This window comes from Prionailurus viverrinus, chromosome B2 (assembly GCF_022837055.1).
Source record: "Prionailurus viverrinus isolate Anna chromosome B2, UM_Priviv_1.0, whole genome shotgun sequence".
Classification (NCBI taxonomy): domain Eukaryota; kingdom Metazoa; phylum Chordata; class Mammalia; order Carnivora; family Felidae; genus Prionailurus; species Prionailurus viverrinus.
In genome coordinates, this window is record NC_062565.1 from 132,818,873 (window position 1) to 132,836,679 (window position 17,807).

The 17,807-nt window shown below is 39.6% G+C and overlaps 1 protein-coding gene across 6 annotated transcripts in view; it reads left to right on the forward strand.

Annotated features, from left to right (window-relative positions):
- Positions 1-17,807, forward strand: part of ADGB (androglobin) — a 160,645-nt gene that overhangs the window by 91,135 nt on the left and 51,703 nt on the right. For 5 of the 6 annotated variants that reach the window (XM_047857999.1, XM_047858001.1, XM_047858000.1 and 2 more), the window contains exons 16-22: positions 646-709; positions 4,114-4,216; positions 7,297-7,438; positions 8,785-8,899; positions 11,437-11,604; positions 16,192-16,327; positions 16,830-16,967. In XM_047857999.1, coding sequence (XP_047713955.1) covers positions 646-709; positions 4,114-4,216; positions 7,297-7,438; positions 8,785-8,899; positions 11,437-11,604; positions 16,192-16,327; positions 16,830-16,967 — 866 coding nt within the window. The remainder of the gene's footprint in view (positions 1-645; positions 710-4,113; positions 4,217-7,296; positions 7,439-8,784; positions 8,900-11,436; positions 11,605-16,191; positions 16,328-16,829; positions 16,968-17,807) is intronic. The other variant, XM_047858004.1, reaches the window with a different exon arrangement.

Consider the following 17,807-nt stretch of genomic DNA (forward strand, 5'->3'; position numbering starts at 1 on the left):
TTATTCACTAAGAGAGATCATTTGTGTCCCTTTAAGACAACTAATTCAATACAGTTGTTATGATTTTTTTCTCAGCTTTATTGACGTATGATTGGTAAATAAAATTTTAAGAGATTTAAAATGTACATGGTGATGAATTGATATAAATACACATTGTGAAAGACTCTTCCCTTTGAGTTAACACATCCAACACCTCACACATTTACCAATTTGGGGGGACAGGGTGGGAACATTGAAGTTCTACTCTCTTAGCAAATTTCAGTAACACAATCCAGTATTATCAAGTTTAGTCACCCTATGGGATGCCTGCGTGGCTCGTATCGGGCTCTGTGCAGGCAGTATAGAGCCTGCTTGGGATTCTCTCTCTCCCCTTCTCTGTGTCCCTTCCCCACTTGTGCTGTCTCTGTCTCTCTCAAAATAAAGAAATAGAAGCTTAAGATTTTTTTTTTTTTTAAGTTTAGTCACCATATTATACATTAGATCCTCGGACCTTATTCATCTTATAAGTGAATGTTTGTATCCATTTACCAACCTCTTCCTATTTTCTACACCCACCCCTGTAATTATTTGATCCTACGATCCTAACGTGTTGTACTAGTCTGTTGCATATGATGGCATTAACCTGTTATAAATAATGTTTTCCAGGAATATATATATTTTTCACAAACCAAGTTCATATTGCCTTAACTTTCAAAAAACAGAATTCAAGGTAAATGTATTTTTATCTCCTTTCCTTCTCATATGTAAGTTTGTGATTAAATCATGCTAGTGAGAAACACCTTCAAATCTATCAAGCATTTCTAAAATTATGATTATATTAACAAAATCAGTTCTTAGGGTCTTCTACTAATCTCTTATCCAGACAATAAGCAAAATTCTGCTACTCGTGTCTCCAAGTATGAGTCATCTGATTATGTTCAGTCCTGAGCTGTGTTATTATGTGAATTCACATTAAAAGTGCTTGATTTGCGAATAAATGAATCACAAATAAATTCGCTATATTTGATTTATATTGTTTATTGAAATACATGCTATTCCTACAACAAAAGCACATTTTTACTATCATTTCTGCTGTTTTTGCCCATGTTCTTCCCTCTACCTCGAGTTCATTCTCCATCTTTATTGCCTTCATCAGGCTAATGCTAGAAGTCTTTCAGAACAGCGTGAATGTCCTTGACCCTGTGAGACCTCCTTCCCTGGCCACAGAGTCTAAGTCAAGTACCCTGACTGCATGCACTCTGTGTAACCTATGCTTACCCTTCTCCATCCCAACTGCCTGATTGTTTTTCTCTGTGGCCCTCCACCTACCCACCCATTTGATGTCAACATCTTAAGGAGAAAGACTCTGTCCTTTTGTTTACTATTATAATATTGGTCCTAGCATGAGGTAGGAACTCAACAAAAAAAATTATTGAATGAATTAATTAACAAATCTCACATGGAGTGGAATTTTGGGGAAAACTATGAAGCATATTCTGGGAAACTAAATTTAACTGAAACTCTTATGTTGCTTGTATGGGGCCGTTCAATCCCCCTGCAATAATGCCACATCTCCAGGAGCGGTACACACAGTTGGGGGAAGAAAGAAGTCTTGGAGATGACTTCTATCATTGCATTTGTACTAGATGAGAATGCCAGCAGAGAAAACCTTTTTTAGCATTTTTCAGGAGGTGCTTTGCAGCTGGTTGTCTGCTCTGAAAGCAAGAATCAAGTCTGTGGTGGTGCCTGTGGGGGAAGGTCGTGGGAGAACTGGTCAACCTAGCTCTGGAGTTTATCTATGAAAATACCCAGAAGAATGCTTTGACTTTATGAAAATAACATAACTGCTGATTGGGAATAAGTGGCCCCAGAGATGTGAGAATAACATACAGTTTACAGGCACTTCGCTGTATCTCCATATTCACTGTTGGCAATAATAAAATGAAAGTCATTGATAGGTGGCTACTCTGTTGCCGGCCCTGAACTAGGTTTTTTATTGCATTAGCTCCCCATAGCAAACCCTATGAAAGGATTATTATTATCATCATTTTTCAGGTAAGGAAACTGAGGCAGGTTAAGGCTGAGTAAATTGCCCAAGACCACCACACTGGTAAGTGGCACAAGCATCATGAGAATAAGGTTTGCCTGATGTGAAGCCTGGGACTTTGTCACGAGTACGCCTCTCTCGCAAAGTACACCAGGTTGGTGGCCTGGAGCCAGACTGCCTGGCTTCGAATCCAGGTTTCATTGGAGTGAGACCCTGACTAAGTTAAGTCCACTTTGCCTCAGTTTTCTTTCCTCTAAAATGATTGCAGTAAGAGCCCATTATCCTAGCATTGGGAAAATAATTGAGAGGATGTATGTAAAACACTTAGAAGAATGCCTACTAAAGGCAAGTGTAAGCAATGTTGCTGTCACTCTTGTCACTAAAGGCACTTTGGTTACGAGTTTTTGTTATACACCACCCTCCTAGGACACATGTGTATCTGTGCAGTAAAATGGCCAACTGATTTTACAAACTGGTGGTAAATATAGATTTTTTTCTCCCTTCCCAAGTCCCAGCTGGGCAAAATAAGATGATAGCAGTTCCTACGAGTCCCTTTAGTCCCCCGATTTGTTGTTTACATCAATGATATGAAAAAACAACAGCTTTTTCTTGGAGGGCATTGGAATTCAAACTTAACAGCCATTAGGATGGCATGGGAGGACGGATTGGTTGTGGGCTCAGGCCAGGCATTCCTGATTTTAGTGGCCATGGGTGATTTTAGTGGCTGAGCCTGAGGCCTCTCCCAGCACATTCCATGGATGTCCCATCAGTGCTCAGTGTGTAGGTGGGATAGGTGCTCCCAAGGTGCCCGGTGCTGACACCAGTGCAGAGTTCCTCTGGGTGGCCTCCATGCCCATCCTGTCCCCAAATTCGCAGGCCCTCAAAAATGACAGCAAATGAGCTCTTTGCAGGAGCTCTTCCTCTGGCACGCACACTGGGCTGGCAAATCCAAGCTTCTTTCATGATTTTGGATAGTGAATATTTGAAACAACTGTCTTTATTGCCAACATGTTGCAGCTAAAAGGAAACAAACAAAACAGATGTCAAATGCTTACTATTGAAAGATACTGAGGGAAACAATCTTTTAAAACCTAGTTACACTGTATCAAGCGTTTCCAGAAATGCTTGTCATTCAATTAAGTAATAAGCCTGCAGTTTTTACAGTATCACTAGAGGTTTTTCTTTCATATTTTAATTGTTTTCATATTGTAAAATACTATGAAAGCTTTTAATGTATAATGACATTAAGTTAATTTAACACACTTACCATATACCATCAATCAAAATTATGTGGAAGCACCAAGAATTTGAGAGGCAATAAAAGTGCTACAGTCTCAAAGACCAACCTTGGAGTTGGTAAATAGATAGACCTACCTTTGAATTTCAGCTTTGAACTTGCAAGATCTGTGACGTTTGGAAAGCTACTTACTCTCTTTGTGTTTCAGTTTCTTCATCCATGATTATGGATATTAATAGTGCCCCTATAGGATGGATTGAGATCATGTGCATGTAACCCTTCCGTGGCTGTCCTTTAAGGGAAGTTCTGGTTTTACTCAGTACTCTCTTGCATCATCAAAGCGAAAATCCAGTCTGGTTCATTAGTGTGCGTTGGCTTTATTTCTAGAGATCTTGTAAATAAAAGGAAGAAAGGGTTTATATCACATACCATCCTATAAAATACCTTGATACATCCCCATTAGACATTTCCATTCTTTGCCACAGTTACTTTGTGTCCTGTCTATTTATCAGAGATCTGTATTTTCTGAGTATTGCCCAGCCTCAAGCCCAGTCTCCTCCATTTGTTATTTCTGAAACAAGCATATCCCTTTTCTTCACTCGTGGAGAGGAGCTTTGACTCTCTCTGATAGGGAGCCAAACTCACACAGGTCCTATAGACCCAGGTTCTATAGACTATTGCCAGCATTTACTCAGTGTGATTTTCTTCCATCATTAAAGCTGTAAAGTACTTACTGTGGTGTCTAGAGCACAGTAGGTTCTCTATAAATGTTAGGTAGAATTATTAGAAGTGTGAAATACGGCATTAGTTGACTAATATTAAATTCAATGATTTGTCTGATTTCTCGCAGTTCTCAGATGAACGCGTGTCCTACTATCTGTTTGTGGATAGTCTGAAACCCATTGAACTGCTGGTTTGCTTTTCTGCACTGGTACGATGGGGAGAATCTGGAGGTAAGAGGGCTTTGAGAAAATTATAGTCTTAAATCCCAGCTCACTTTCATTCAGTCCAGGGGAAATACAAGATTTTGGGGCTCTGGATGAAGGAAACTATTTCCTCTCCAGAGTCTGCAAGAGAGTCACCCTCACACCGCCTCCTAGGATGGTCTTCCTCCTCAGACGTCATGGGTTATGCTCACTCTTACCACCTGCTCCTCTCCTTGTTGCGGTCACATGTTCACCTCTTCAGCATGACTAGTCACTCTGTTTTTCTTTCCACCTTTGCATGTCACCATTCTTGAGTCTTTCAAGATCTGTTGAAAAACATGCACTCTTCCTTTGATTTGACAATTCTGAAGATCTTTTCCTCCATCCCACCCTGGCCTTTGTTTTCATGATTACACTTTAGAACTTACCTGCCAGTAACTATATCATCTCAAGCATCCCCATTTCAAGCTCTGACTACACACTCTGACTCTCCAGTCCACTTTCTCTAGAACCCTTGCTTCTACAATCCTTTGACTCCACTGGGACTGCCATCCATTGACCCTCCCACTTTTCCCTATTCGTCTGTCTCCTCGTGTCCTTATTTCTCTCATCCCCCAGTTTCCATGGCCTGTTGTTGTAATTGTAGCCTTGGACATACCTCAGCGTGATTGCTCATCTTTACCCCCTCAACTTACTGTCTTGGCAAAATCCCAATACTGGTTGAATTCAGCCAATGAGCTCTGTATCTTACGTGTGGTGCATCAGAGCACTGATGAATGTGCACCGATTGGATGTGACTGGAGAAAAAATAACCCTATCAGCTAGCCCCACTTTCAACTGAGGACCACAGATTTCAAAATGGCCTCCTAAACACTGCCAACGCTTCCCTGGTTCATGCATTCCTCACTCTCCTCCTCCTGGACGACTATCTCAAACCTTCAGATCTTCTAACAGCTGCTCTCATCCTTGTGTATTTTCAGCTGATGACCTTGCTGCTATTTTCACTGGAGAGAGAGAAAAAGTCAGGAATGACCCACTTCATCTTTCCCATAATGAGTTCTCCCCAGTTCTAGTCACCTTCCCTCCTGCTCATGGATGGACTGTTCTTGCTTTTGTCTGAAGCCAGCTCTTTGCACATGTGCATATATGCACAAAACATCATTCTTCAATTCTTTGTCCTGTTTGTTAAAGTTAAATCTGTTTATTTCAAAACAGATTAAGAAACAGCATCCCCCCCCCCCACCATCAATCTCATTACCTATGAGGTTTTTAAAAATATTTATTTATTTACTTTTGAGAGAAAGAGAGAGAGAGCAGAGGAGGGGCAGAGAGAGGGGGAAGGAGAAAATCCCAGGCAGGCCCCACATGGGGCTCAATCTCACGAACTGTGAGATCATGACCTGAGCATAAATCAAGAGTTGGACGCTTAACCAACTGAGCCACCCAGGTGCCCCAACTATGGTTTGTTTTTAATTGTGCCTGTAGTTTTATTTTCAAGATAAATTTGGCTAAGCAGATCACACTTTCCATTTTAAGGAAAATATGCATAATTGAAAGTTTTCCTGATTTTGATGAATAAAATTCAAAATACTACCTCCTATCTCAAATGAATAAATGTTTTTACTGGATTACCAAGATCAATCCTACTAATTCTATGTAATCCATGAAAAGCTATGGCTTTTATAGAAAAATAAAAGCCTAAACAGCAAAATCAAAGCATCTCTAATTCAAATTTATAATACCTGACACTATGGAGGTTCAATAAAAATTTGCTGAATGCTGGATATTAAATGTCCTACCAACTTTGATGGCAGGCCTATGATTTTCTACCCAGGTATACCCAGCGGTCAGAACAGGGTCTAGTGTTAGTGTGTATCAGTGGGCAATAAATACTTTTTTTTTTTTTTTCAACGTTTATTTATTTTTGGGACAGAGAGAGACAGAGCATGAACGGGGGAGGGGCAGAGAGAGAGGGAGACACAGAATCGGAAACAGGCTCCAGGCTCTGAGCCATCAGCCCAGAGCCTGACGCGGGGCTCGAACTCCCGGACCGCGAGATCGTGACCTGGCTGAAGTCGGACGCTTAACCGACTGCGCCACCCAGGCATCCCAGTGGGCAATAAATACTTGTTGAATATTTACAAACTTTATTGGTATAAGCTTAGTATATATATTAAGTAAGAGCTCCTAAGCCATACCATGTCCTAAAACATTGAAATTCTATGTGTGTAGAGGTGTTTCAAGTCATGTTGTGCTCTTATATCCTCAGTTTGAGTATTATCGGGAAATAGGGTAAAAATATAGGGTAATATAAGTTCTGGAGATGTAATATACAGTAGGGTGACTATAGGTAATGATACTGTATTATATATTTGAAAGTTGCTAAGAGAGAATCTTAAAGGTTCTCATTACAAGAAAAAAAAAACTGTAATTGTGTGGGGTAATGGATGTTAACTAAATTTTCATGGTAACCATTTCACAATATATACATGTATCAAATCATTATGCTGTACATCTAAAACTAATACAATGTTGTGTGTCAAGTTTGTTTCAATTAATTAAATTAAATTAAATTAAATTAATTTTATTAATTTAAGAAGTGTTTTGGCCTTAGCTACCCATGAAGAATGCATGCCTGATATTCTTTATTCATTTTCAGAGGAACACTAAATGCTAAAATTAAATTTTTGTTACTGATTTGCTATTTCTACACACAATTAAAGCTAAGAATCCAAAGTAAAAACATAAGCAGTAGGATATTTAGACTTTGCTTGGCCACTATTTTAGGATAACCTCTTAATTTCCCAGATATGTTTCCCCCACCCTTTAAAATTGCACCTAGAGGGATATTGTGATTTCTGCCACAGATAATAAGGTAATCAAAGTGATGGGGATGATTCTGAGGAGGAAGATGGGACGGAGAGGAAAACCTGAATCCCACTTCATATTATTTCCAGTAATTATCTCCCCAGAGTAATTTCTCTGGGTTTTATGAATATTTTCAGAACACCTCTAATTCCTGATATTGTTAGTGTCATTACTAGGGTCGTGAAGTGAAGGCCAGCTATACTCTCACAGTCAAATTTTCATATTTTTCCCTTCCCTAGCTTTAACAAAAGACAGCCCCCACGTAGGGCCTGGACTGCTTACAGCGGAATCCCTTTCCTGGAAATCTCTGAAGCCACGAGATCTTGTTTTGAAGATTCATACGTATGCCACCAAGGCTGCGGTGGTCCGGCTGCCTGTTGGGTATGGAGTAACTTCCTTTTTCCCACATGAAGAACTTTTTGAAGCCTTGTAAGCTACTGGCTACCTGATAATTAAACAATATGGGATATAGGATATGGTTTCTGAAAGTGATTTCGTATGAAACAGATCTATCATTATGATTCTTGCGAAAAATAACTCCACGAGCACATATATTAAAGAAATGCTGTTCACCGAATCTCCATTTGGAAGACCCATAATTGTCAAAGATTAACAATTTCTTTAGTAAAGAATAGGGTTTAAATCAGCATTTCTTAAAATCAATGCATCAAACAATGCTTTTTGTTTTCTTCAGAATCTTACATGCCTTGGCAAGAACCACGATTTTATTTAAAAACAGACTTTTTCCCCTACCAGACTATAGTTTTACCTTGTGTTTAATATTACCTATAGCTTTATTTTTAATTAAAATAAACTTGGCTCAGCAGATTATATTTTCCATTTTAAATAAAATATGCATAATCAAAAAGTTTTCTTGATTTTGATGAATAAAATTCAAAATATTACCTCATATTTCAGATGAAATGAATATTTGTACTGTATTTCCTAAGATCAATCATGTTAATTCTATGTGATCAATGAAAAGTGATGGCCCTTATGAAAAAAAGCAAAGCCTAAACAGGAAAATCAAATGCTAACATAATATATGGCAAGCATCCAATCTTCCTAGGAAATAATAAATTTTAAAACTTCAATATTTCTCACATCCTACCCTGAAAACCCTGGCATAGAGAGGTTCTCCCAGAAGTCATTACTCTGAGTGCTAATCCATTAAGACAACCAAGAACAGGAAATTAATAAAGAACCTCCTTATATATATCTGGGTGTTTCCCTGCAGGGCCTAACCTATCAACATGTATGTTTTGAACACACTCTAAGTGCTCAACAATGGGGGGAATGAGTGTCCCTGCTCTCGGTGACACCGCAACCCTGGTAGGAAAGACACAAACAACACACATAAAATTATGCATCTGTGGGAAAGTGACTATGAAATCAACAAAGCCCTAGACCACTGTGAATTATTCTTGTCAGTGAAAAATCAGGAGTCGCTTGCACTGGGACTGCAGCGTATGGGAGATTCCTCCAGCATGCGCAAGTTCCTCATTTAGCGTAACTATGTTTTATGTGACTAATGAAACATAGATTCCATGATCTCTGATGGTTCTTTCAGAGTGAATAGCCAAAAGTCTTTATCCCACCAGAGTTAAAGAATTCTACTCTCAGTAATGTGTGACTTCATTTGAGCACAAGCTGTCATCAAACAACCATCAGAGTCAAGGACTACAACGGGAACCCCTGGGTCCTCATATATTGTCTGTTCTCTTTAGGAGACATATGCTTCTCTTCGCCGCATACTCCCCCGTGGGGCATTCCATACACATCTGCAGCATGGTGACTTTTGTCATTGGGGACGAAGATGCCGTGCTACCCAACTTTGAGCCGGTAAACTTTAAGCAGTTGTGATTTTTTTGGTGCCTTATTTTCAAAGATTTTGAACTAAATCATAGGCCTATTTTTTGTAATTCAACTTACCCATGTTTTACCTTTTAAAACTGTTAAGTATATTCTGCAAGAAATTCTCCAAAATGACACGTACAATAAATAGCCTACACTCTGCAGGAATGCAAAATAATTTTAGTTTTTCTCCGACAGCTGCATTCACTTCTGCTCTGTGGAATCCCCTTTCACCTCTGTTAACATCTCAGGTAGATCCCATAGCACACCGGTCCTTCGGAATGTATAGAGGATCAGTGCAGTCCTTTCCACTACAGCTTGAAATTCTGGTATCATTGACTCCTTTTACCCCTTCCTCAGCCTAAGAGATTTGGAGCATTTGTCTCTGGGATTCAGGGTAAGAGGATCCATGGAAAGTCCTGTCACTCTTCTTCATCTCCTCTTTTCTTGGCCTCTTCTTAGTTTCTCTTACACCGCTGTTCTGACGGTGTCTGAAAGAAGAAACGAGGTAAATGCAACCGGCCACTCCCCTGAGGTCCTGTCTCAGTTTTAGATGTCCTCTAAAAGGCATCCCATTTAGATATGTGGGCCTCTGCTTTGGGGGGACCAATTTGCATGGGGCATTCTCACTGCATAATTCAGTTTTACACCCTCCCCCCATCCCATCTCCATGTAGCACAGCCTCTTATTAGGGAGGCGAGATCCTCTCAGCCAGTCGATAACTCTCTCGGCCAAGGTAGCATCATGATGATTCAGAAGCAGCTCTTTTGTGCTAATGTTGCTGTGGCCCAGACAGGCTCAGTCACGGATTCTTGCCTCTCTAGGCAGAGATTGTGCAGGATTCCCCCGACGGCCTCCTCTCTGCTGTGCTGTCTCTCTCCAGTCCTCTCCCTCCTGCGCAGAAGAAAGATCAGCAAGCTCACCTTATAAGTACATGTCTCTTTATCCCTTAATCACATTTATCTTGCTTTTTTAAATTATTTTTTTCATCTTTGTTTTCTTTTCTTAAAAAACAATTCTGCTTTAGGTAGTATGAATTATCCAGTCTGTTTTTTTTTTTTTTTTTTTCTTTAGGTGACTGAACTTCGTAGGTGTCTAGTTATTTTGATCTGTGAACTCATCTTTCCCTGGGGTTATAAATTCCTCCATCTTGTAAAACCTACTGGGGCTTAAAGTCAGGCCCTATTATTCTTCAGTTTGAATGAGGAAGCAAGAAGTGATAGACCAGTCCAAGAGCAGAAAGATTCAAGCTGCTCAGAGCCGTATGTGATCACTCCCAGTGCTGCCTCTTGACCAGACAACTTTTCTGGTCCTGGCTTCACCTAAGGGGGAAATACCATTGAGAAGAGGCTTTCTGTAGGCTTTGGGAGGTTGGGGAGAAGGTAATAGGATAGTAAATGCGTTAATGGGGCAAGTTGGTTGTGTCTGTCTTCATCAGTTCGCCCCAAGCAGCGAATTGGTACTGTCCAGGTATAGCTTCAGGGCCATTCCTCAAAACTTCTGCAGGGAACCAAGGGGCACGATGGCAGCATGGTGCTCCCTAGGAAAGGGGGCAAAAGTAGACCTCACAAGTTTTTGTTCCCACTTCACCCCCTCCGTGCTGTCTCAAAGCACCCTCTACTCTGGGCAGCTCCTCCCCTACCCACCAACTACCCACCACATACCAATCAAGATGATCTGCAAACGCCTTAGGTTTCTCTTTCTCTCTCTCTCTCTCCCCCCCATTCCCCACTCTTTGGTTTTGACCTACAGTTTTGCAATTTGACATCCAGTTCCTTTTTTTTTTTTTTTTCACCAGCTTTATTGAGGCAAAACAGTCAAGCAAAATTATAAGTTATATAAACTCTACATGCTGGTGATTTTGTATACATAAATATTGTGAAAGGATCCCCATCATCTAGTTAATTAACACAACCATCACCTCACCTCACGTACTTATCTTTTTGTGTGTGTGTGTGACAACATTCAAGTTTTATTAACAAATATCAATTCTGTAACACAGTGCTATCAACTGTAGTCACTATGGTTTACATTTAGATAGATCTTCAGACCTTGTTCATATTATAATTGAAGGTGTGCACCCTTTTTCTAATCTCTCCCAGCTTACCCCCTTATCTTTTTAATCTTCATCACTATCTCCCTGAACTCTTCTCTGCCCATTGGTTCTCCAAACCCACACAATTTTGTCGAACTAATTCCTAGACACCCTTCAGACCTAAATATGGGTATTAATACCATGGAGAAATGTCCCCTGGCTCCCAATGTGAGGTAGGTGTTATTCCTATGTGTTCCCACTACAGCAGGAATCATATCCCTTGTTTTATATCTTTGAGATCACAGCCCCTAGCAAAATGCCTTGAGCAAGTAAGCCCTTCACAAATAACTGTTGAATCAACCATAGAGAAGAGGTTTAATATATTAACAGAAACTAAATTTTTGTAAGCTTAATTACACTTAAGTAAAAAAACAAAAACAAAAACAAAAACAAAAAAAGTGAGGCTGGCTGCTTTGCTTTCCCTTCACAGGAGAGCTACCGATTCACAGAGCAGTCTCTAACAATTTTGAAAGCTGTTGGAAATGTGATTGCTAGTTTCAAAGATAAGGCTAAACTTCCTGTGGCTCTGAAGGATTTACAAACAGCTCACTACCCTATTCCCCTCCACAATAAAGAACTAACAGCACAACACTTCAGGGTAAGTATGTTCAAGTTATGATGTTCCTAGAAGGATACTTTCTGTTTGAAAAAGATATATCTTATATTAGGTGATCCTCCAAATTTAGCCTTTAAAAAGATTTACATGTATTTCAAAGAGGAAGAGAGAGAACTTGCAAGTTTTCTAAAGTGGTGTCTAAGAAAAAGGGAGGGAAAGAGTCTCTTCCTTTATTTTCCATAGAGAGAATTAAGCCTGCTTTTGTTATTTGTATTTGCCCTTATGGTACCTTGTATTCTATCTGGGCAACTCTACTTGGGACACAACATTCCCAATGGAGAACTGCTCACCTGGGGCATGGGTAACCTACAAGACATACCTGCTGTGATTTACTCTTGAACCAGTATGATTGCCTCCCTTCAGTGAACTCTGTCATCCACTCTTGAAGGTGATGGCTCTAAATGGCTTAAAGTGGTATCCACAAGCTCTAAAAATAAGCAAATGATTAAATCATCATATGACAAGAAACCTATGGTCTCCACTGCTACAGTCAGCCCTAAGGCTGTAGTTGGTATGCAACATCTCTCTCCTCTACCACTCATTCTAGATTTCCCATTCTTCCAGCCAAAGCCTCAGCTGTTCTAGTTGCCTGGTAGGTAACCTAGACCTTCAATCCTTGTGGGTACAGGACCTTGATTGCCTTACTCTTTTCAGGCTGTGACTAATCATTCACTGTGGAAGCACCAAGATGTATCACGACAGGGATGCCTGGGTGGCTTAGTCATTTAAAGCGGCCAACTTCGTCTCAGGTCGTGATCTCATGGTTCATGAGTTGGAGCCCTGCATCAGACTCTGTGCTGACAGCTCAGAGCCTGAGCCTGGAGCCTCTCTCTCTGCCCCTCCCCAGCTGACACTCCATCTCTCAAAAATGAGTACACATTAAAAAATTTAAAAAAAAGTATCAAGACAAATTCAGACATAATTCTTCCTGTCCTCATTATGCAGCAGAAACCCTAGTACTTCATGACAATCAGGGTAAATTCTTCCTCCACCCCATTATATTAGTTCCTTTTCCCCTATTTGTATATCAAGATGAGGAGCACAAAGCAAGAAAGCGTGTATCATAATTTAGGTTTATTGCAAATCATACCATGTTCCCTGATGGAAACATTCCCTGCCATCCATCCTTCGGAATTAGGTTCTCCAATTTAGCAAACTACCTGTTGGGACAGAGAACATTAATAATTGCAAATGGGCCACTGGAAATAATGGTGAGAGAGGCCAATCCTACTTCCAATTTTGAATCCCAGGCCTGCACATGTTAGCTTTTACAGATATATCACTATGTCAGTCTTTGGTCCTGCTCATCTATACCGTGCCCTGGAGGTTACTGTGTCAGTTCTGCAAGGTATCATCTCCAGGCTGGATTCTTAGCTGAGGCTTTTATATGCCATTCCACTTTACCAGGAATCTTATCCACTCTTCCTATGGTATATATTAGGGCATTGAGTCCCAGACATTTCTCAGTGGTTAACTCTTCTCTGTAAAATGCGACCCTTGGTCCAAGGGGATGTTAGGCTGGATCCAATGCTTGTAAATCAGATTTTCTGTAATTTCCCTTGGTTAATGGTGCTGACAGAGGCACCAAGGAGAGACAAAGCAAACTCATCATTGAAGTAGGTGTCAATTCTAGTAAGGACAATCACTACCCTTTACAGAAGCCCACTGGAATAAACTTGCCACCAAGTGGCTGACTGGTAACCCCAGAGGATGATATCACATTAAAGTTTCTGCTACCAGCAGGTTAGACAGCTAAGCATGGGTGAAAGAGAGCTCAAACTATTGGCACCATTCATAGTTCCTGTCCCTGCCATCAATATTACTCATTCATGAGCCTGTTGTTGCTAGGTCAGATCTGATATGTAAGGAAACTTTGTGCATGCGTCATTTACACATCTTGATAATGAAACATTTTTATATTTAAAAAAAACATTTTTTTCTTTTTAATGTGTATTTATTTTTGAGAGAGAGACAGAGCACGAGTGGAGGAGGGGCAGAGAGAGAGGGAGACACAGAATCCGAAGCAGGCTCCAGGCTCTGAGCTGTCAGCACAGAGCCCATCACGGGGCTCGAACTCATGAACCGTGAGATCATGATATTACATAGTTAATGTGACATTGTTTTCAAAGAGCCATGTCCCATAAATGAATAGATTCCAAATTTATCTACCATAAACAATTCCAGGTAGATCAGGTGCAGCATTCTGTAAGTGTCCCATAGATAAGGACTCTCTCACTAGAAAATAATATTAGTGTATTACTTGAGAGGTCTTTCATTAGCATGTTGACGATAGAAACGGGCCAGGTCATCTGTATTTCTGTGGGATGCTCACATCTCCTACAGTTCCTTCTCTTTCTTTAGATCCCTATCAAAGTTTATGGCCTTCTAAGCCCTCAGTACATGCAATGGGATAATATTCCCCAAAGCAGAATGTTCTAGCACCAACTCCAGAGAGGACCATCAAGTACTGGCCTCTTTCTTCATTGCAGTTTCTTATCCTTTGCCTTACTGGGGATGTCTCAGGAAGTCTCATCCTCTGGATCCCTAAAATCTCCACTGATGTAGTGGATCCGTGAATTTGTGCAGTGTTTATTCCCCACTCTCTAGCATGCCTGTGTCTTAATCAGGAAGTCACAATAATGGCCCCTTTCTGCCCACAGGTAGCACAGAGTAATATCCTGTAGAACTCCCAGCATGATCAGAGACTCTGCTCGCTCAAACGTAACAGAGAGGAGGAGTATTAGCATAACTGTGTATTTTTCTTATTTTTACCTTACATGTTGAAATATTTAGGACATTTTATTAGCGTATCACAGAAAACACATCTAACTCATTTAAGTCATAACAAGTAGCGGGATGTGTTAATTTATGAAAAAGATACAGGGAAATCTTCTTGATAGGAATGGCTCAGTGAGGAACTTCAAAGAGGGGATAGACAGCCCTTGCAACTTACCTTCTTCATTTTGTTTTCTCTTATCCACATGGTGTCTCTAGCCCTAAGTGCATATCCTGGAAAAACTGGCTCCTGATTTATATCACTTTTCCATATGAGGCCAGTTTAGAATGTCTTCATCCTGATTTCCAATTAGTCAGCCAGAGTAACACTGATTTGCTTAGCTTGGGTTAGATGGTTGCCTGCAGGCTTGCCCACCATTGTCAGCTGATGGGGCAGTTACAAACACAGATTGTAACATTAGGTCCCTGTCTGTCAATATATGGGGAGGGGTGAGGCGTGGTCAGAAAATATAGACGAAGCAGGAAGTACAATAGTCATATGTCTTTGAAGGGCACTGTGTTTCACCAATTCAACGATGTGCATTTCTTTTCACACTTCAACATCGGGAGGAAATCACAGTGTGTCTTATAATTGGTGGTTCCTTACAATCACTGCTGGCCAGGTGGCTTTCAGAATTCTCCGCATACACACGGACTTGTTCATAAGGGTTCATATTGTCACCACTTCAGAAGAAATGTGTATATTGTTTGACAAAAGCCTGATCCTTGGGGGAAGAGAATTAAATGATATTATTGAGCCTCTCAAAGAAACATGAAAGGAGAAAGATTTTCTCCACACCAGACTGAGCCCCCCCAGGGCACAGGGAAAGAGAGAGAGGGAGGGGAGTACCTCAATAAAAGCCACCTTAAACAGTGCCCCAGGTGTATTATATAATCCACCAAGCACATTACTCCCTGCGGACAAATAAATAGCTAAAAGTAAGCCAGCAACAATCTGCTGGGGCTTGCTTATTATTCTTAGTGGCATGACTGGATAAATGGAATCCCTCAGTATATCAAGATAAAAACAACGAAAAATACAAAATCATGTAGGAAAACACGAATGTTAAGTACTTTCAAAAAGTGATTTACAAGAGTTTGAATATGAATGTCTTCAGAATACTTAACCAACTTATGTAGATTATTTTGTTTTTTCATGTATGTTTAAGTGTGATATATGATGAAAAAGCTCTGTGTAAGTAAATCTAAAAAAGCTTTTTCAATAAGAAGTAAATACTCTTAGATGGACATAAGAAAGTGATAAAAACTCTAAACAGCATATTATCTTCTTTGGTAGCACATGAAATCATAGTGTGTCTTATAGCAAATGGTGTTATAGAACCAATGAAATATTGTATTTAACTTGCTGAAAAACAAGGGCCAGATTTTTCACCTTACACTCTATCTCTTCAACCTGTTATATTTTGATTGAGCATACATTATAAACATTGTTGTAGTGATTAAGTTTTATGAAATTAGAAACAGTCAGATGAGGGACACCTGGCTGGCTCAGTCAGTGGAGCATGTGACTCTTGATCTCAGGGTAAGGGTTCAAGCTCCACATTGGGTATAGAGATTACTTTAAAAAAACTTTAAGAAAATGAAATAGATGATACATAATTTTGAGCTCTTACTGAGTGAATGACATTTGGAAGTCTTCTGTTATATTGTGCTTTTGAAAAAATATGTATTTTTTATTTTTAGAGTATCTAAAGTTCTTTAGAGCCTCTCTGGCTAGGTCATAGCATTTTCTTGGCTTAAAAAAAATGTACTAATGTATTTTATCTTTTTCAGGTTTTTCATATTTCTTTATGGCGCTTAATGAAAAAAACTCAACTAACAAAACCTCCTCCCAATTTTAAATTTGCCTTTCGTGCTTTGGTTCTGGATTTAGAGTTACTTGATTCCTCCATGGAAGAGGCTTCTTTAGGTACTGAATAATTTTAGATATTTGTTTGACAAAAGAATTTCTAGCCTTATATAAGATAAATGATTTGAGAAAAGCGCCAAGTTTTTGTGACGTGGGTAGACTGTCTATACTGACAGGCAGAGAATTTAAGCCGTGCTCTGGGAAGCCCATGGGCTCCAAGGATCTGCCATGTGTCCCCAAGCTCACAGCCTCAACCCTCCTTTCCTGGCTCCCCCCATGCAATTTTAACACTTCCTTTAAATTTTGAAAGAAACCTCTCACTACTTCCACAGAAGTATGAACAGTGAGTGGCTCACTTAGGTGTCAGTATTTAGTGTTTTTCTTCTCCAGGAAGTTTACATTCTAAGAAAGGACAATGTGCAGAGCACAGTATTAAATATGAAGACAAACTTCTCATTGTGGCACTTTCTATGCCAGGGGACTTTAGCAGTTAAAGGCACGGAAAATTTGGGATGGGATTAAATCTAACCCTCAGTCCAGAGTTTGTTTTTCTCTTGACCAGCGGAATGGGTAGACGTGAAATATTCTGTACCCATAAGTGATAAAGAATATTCTCCTGAGGAAGTAGCAGCAGCGATTAAAATTCAAGCCATGTGGAGAGGGACTTATGTCAGATTACTTATGAAAGCTAGAACACCAGGTATAGTTTTTCTATCATTCATAAAATGAACTTGTGTATGCAAGAATGGATATTTGTGTGTTAATGAAAAGCATTTTGGAGTTCTCCTTCTTTATGACTTGGCTAATTCTTTTTAATTTTGTAAATACTGAAATACCTTGAGATCAGAATGCATGTCAGCTCATTCACTCTCTTGTTTCCAGAATTTGGCACCATGGCTGGCAGAGTAAGCACACCACAAATACGTGCTCAAAGAATGGATGAGTGCATGAATGATCAGCTATGCTTTCCCAGTCCGTTATGAGCTCTTTAAAACAACTGTTTCTCTGTACATCTCCAATGCCTAGTAGAATGCTACAGCAGTCAGCTTCAACTAAGTCATGGATGTGTTTACATTTGCAGACCATTTTTCAAAGAAATAAATGAATGAATGAGTAAATGAATGAATTGGATGAAATAAGCTTTCCTGTATCCATGTGACATATACTTAGAAAGCACAGAATGCATTTGAACTGTATTCTATTGAATCAAATTATTTATGTATATATAATGAACTATTTTTGTGAAAACATTTATTTTATTTTAACTTTTTATCAGCTTAAAATACAGCATTGCAGAGGTAAAAATCATATTTAACCATTTTTTCCTGCAATTTTTGTTGACACTTCCATGAGAAAAGTCTTATGCCCAATAGAATTAATTCTTTGAATATATTGAAACATTTTGTTATAAAGTGTCTCTATTTGAAGTATTTAATGAGAATGGTCAAAATGTTCACATCAGCAGTGAAAACTGCAGCTACACAAATAAACAAATAAACCACATTGTAGGGGCGCCTGGGTGACTCAGTTGGTTAAGCGT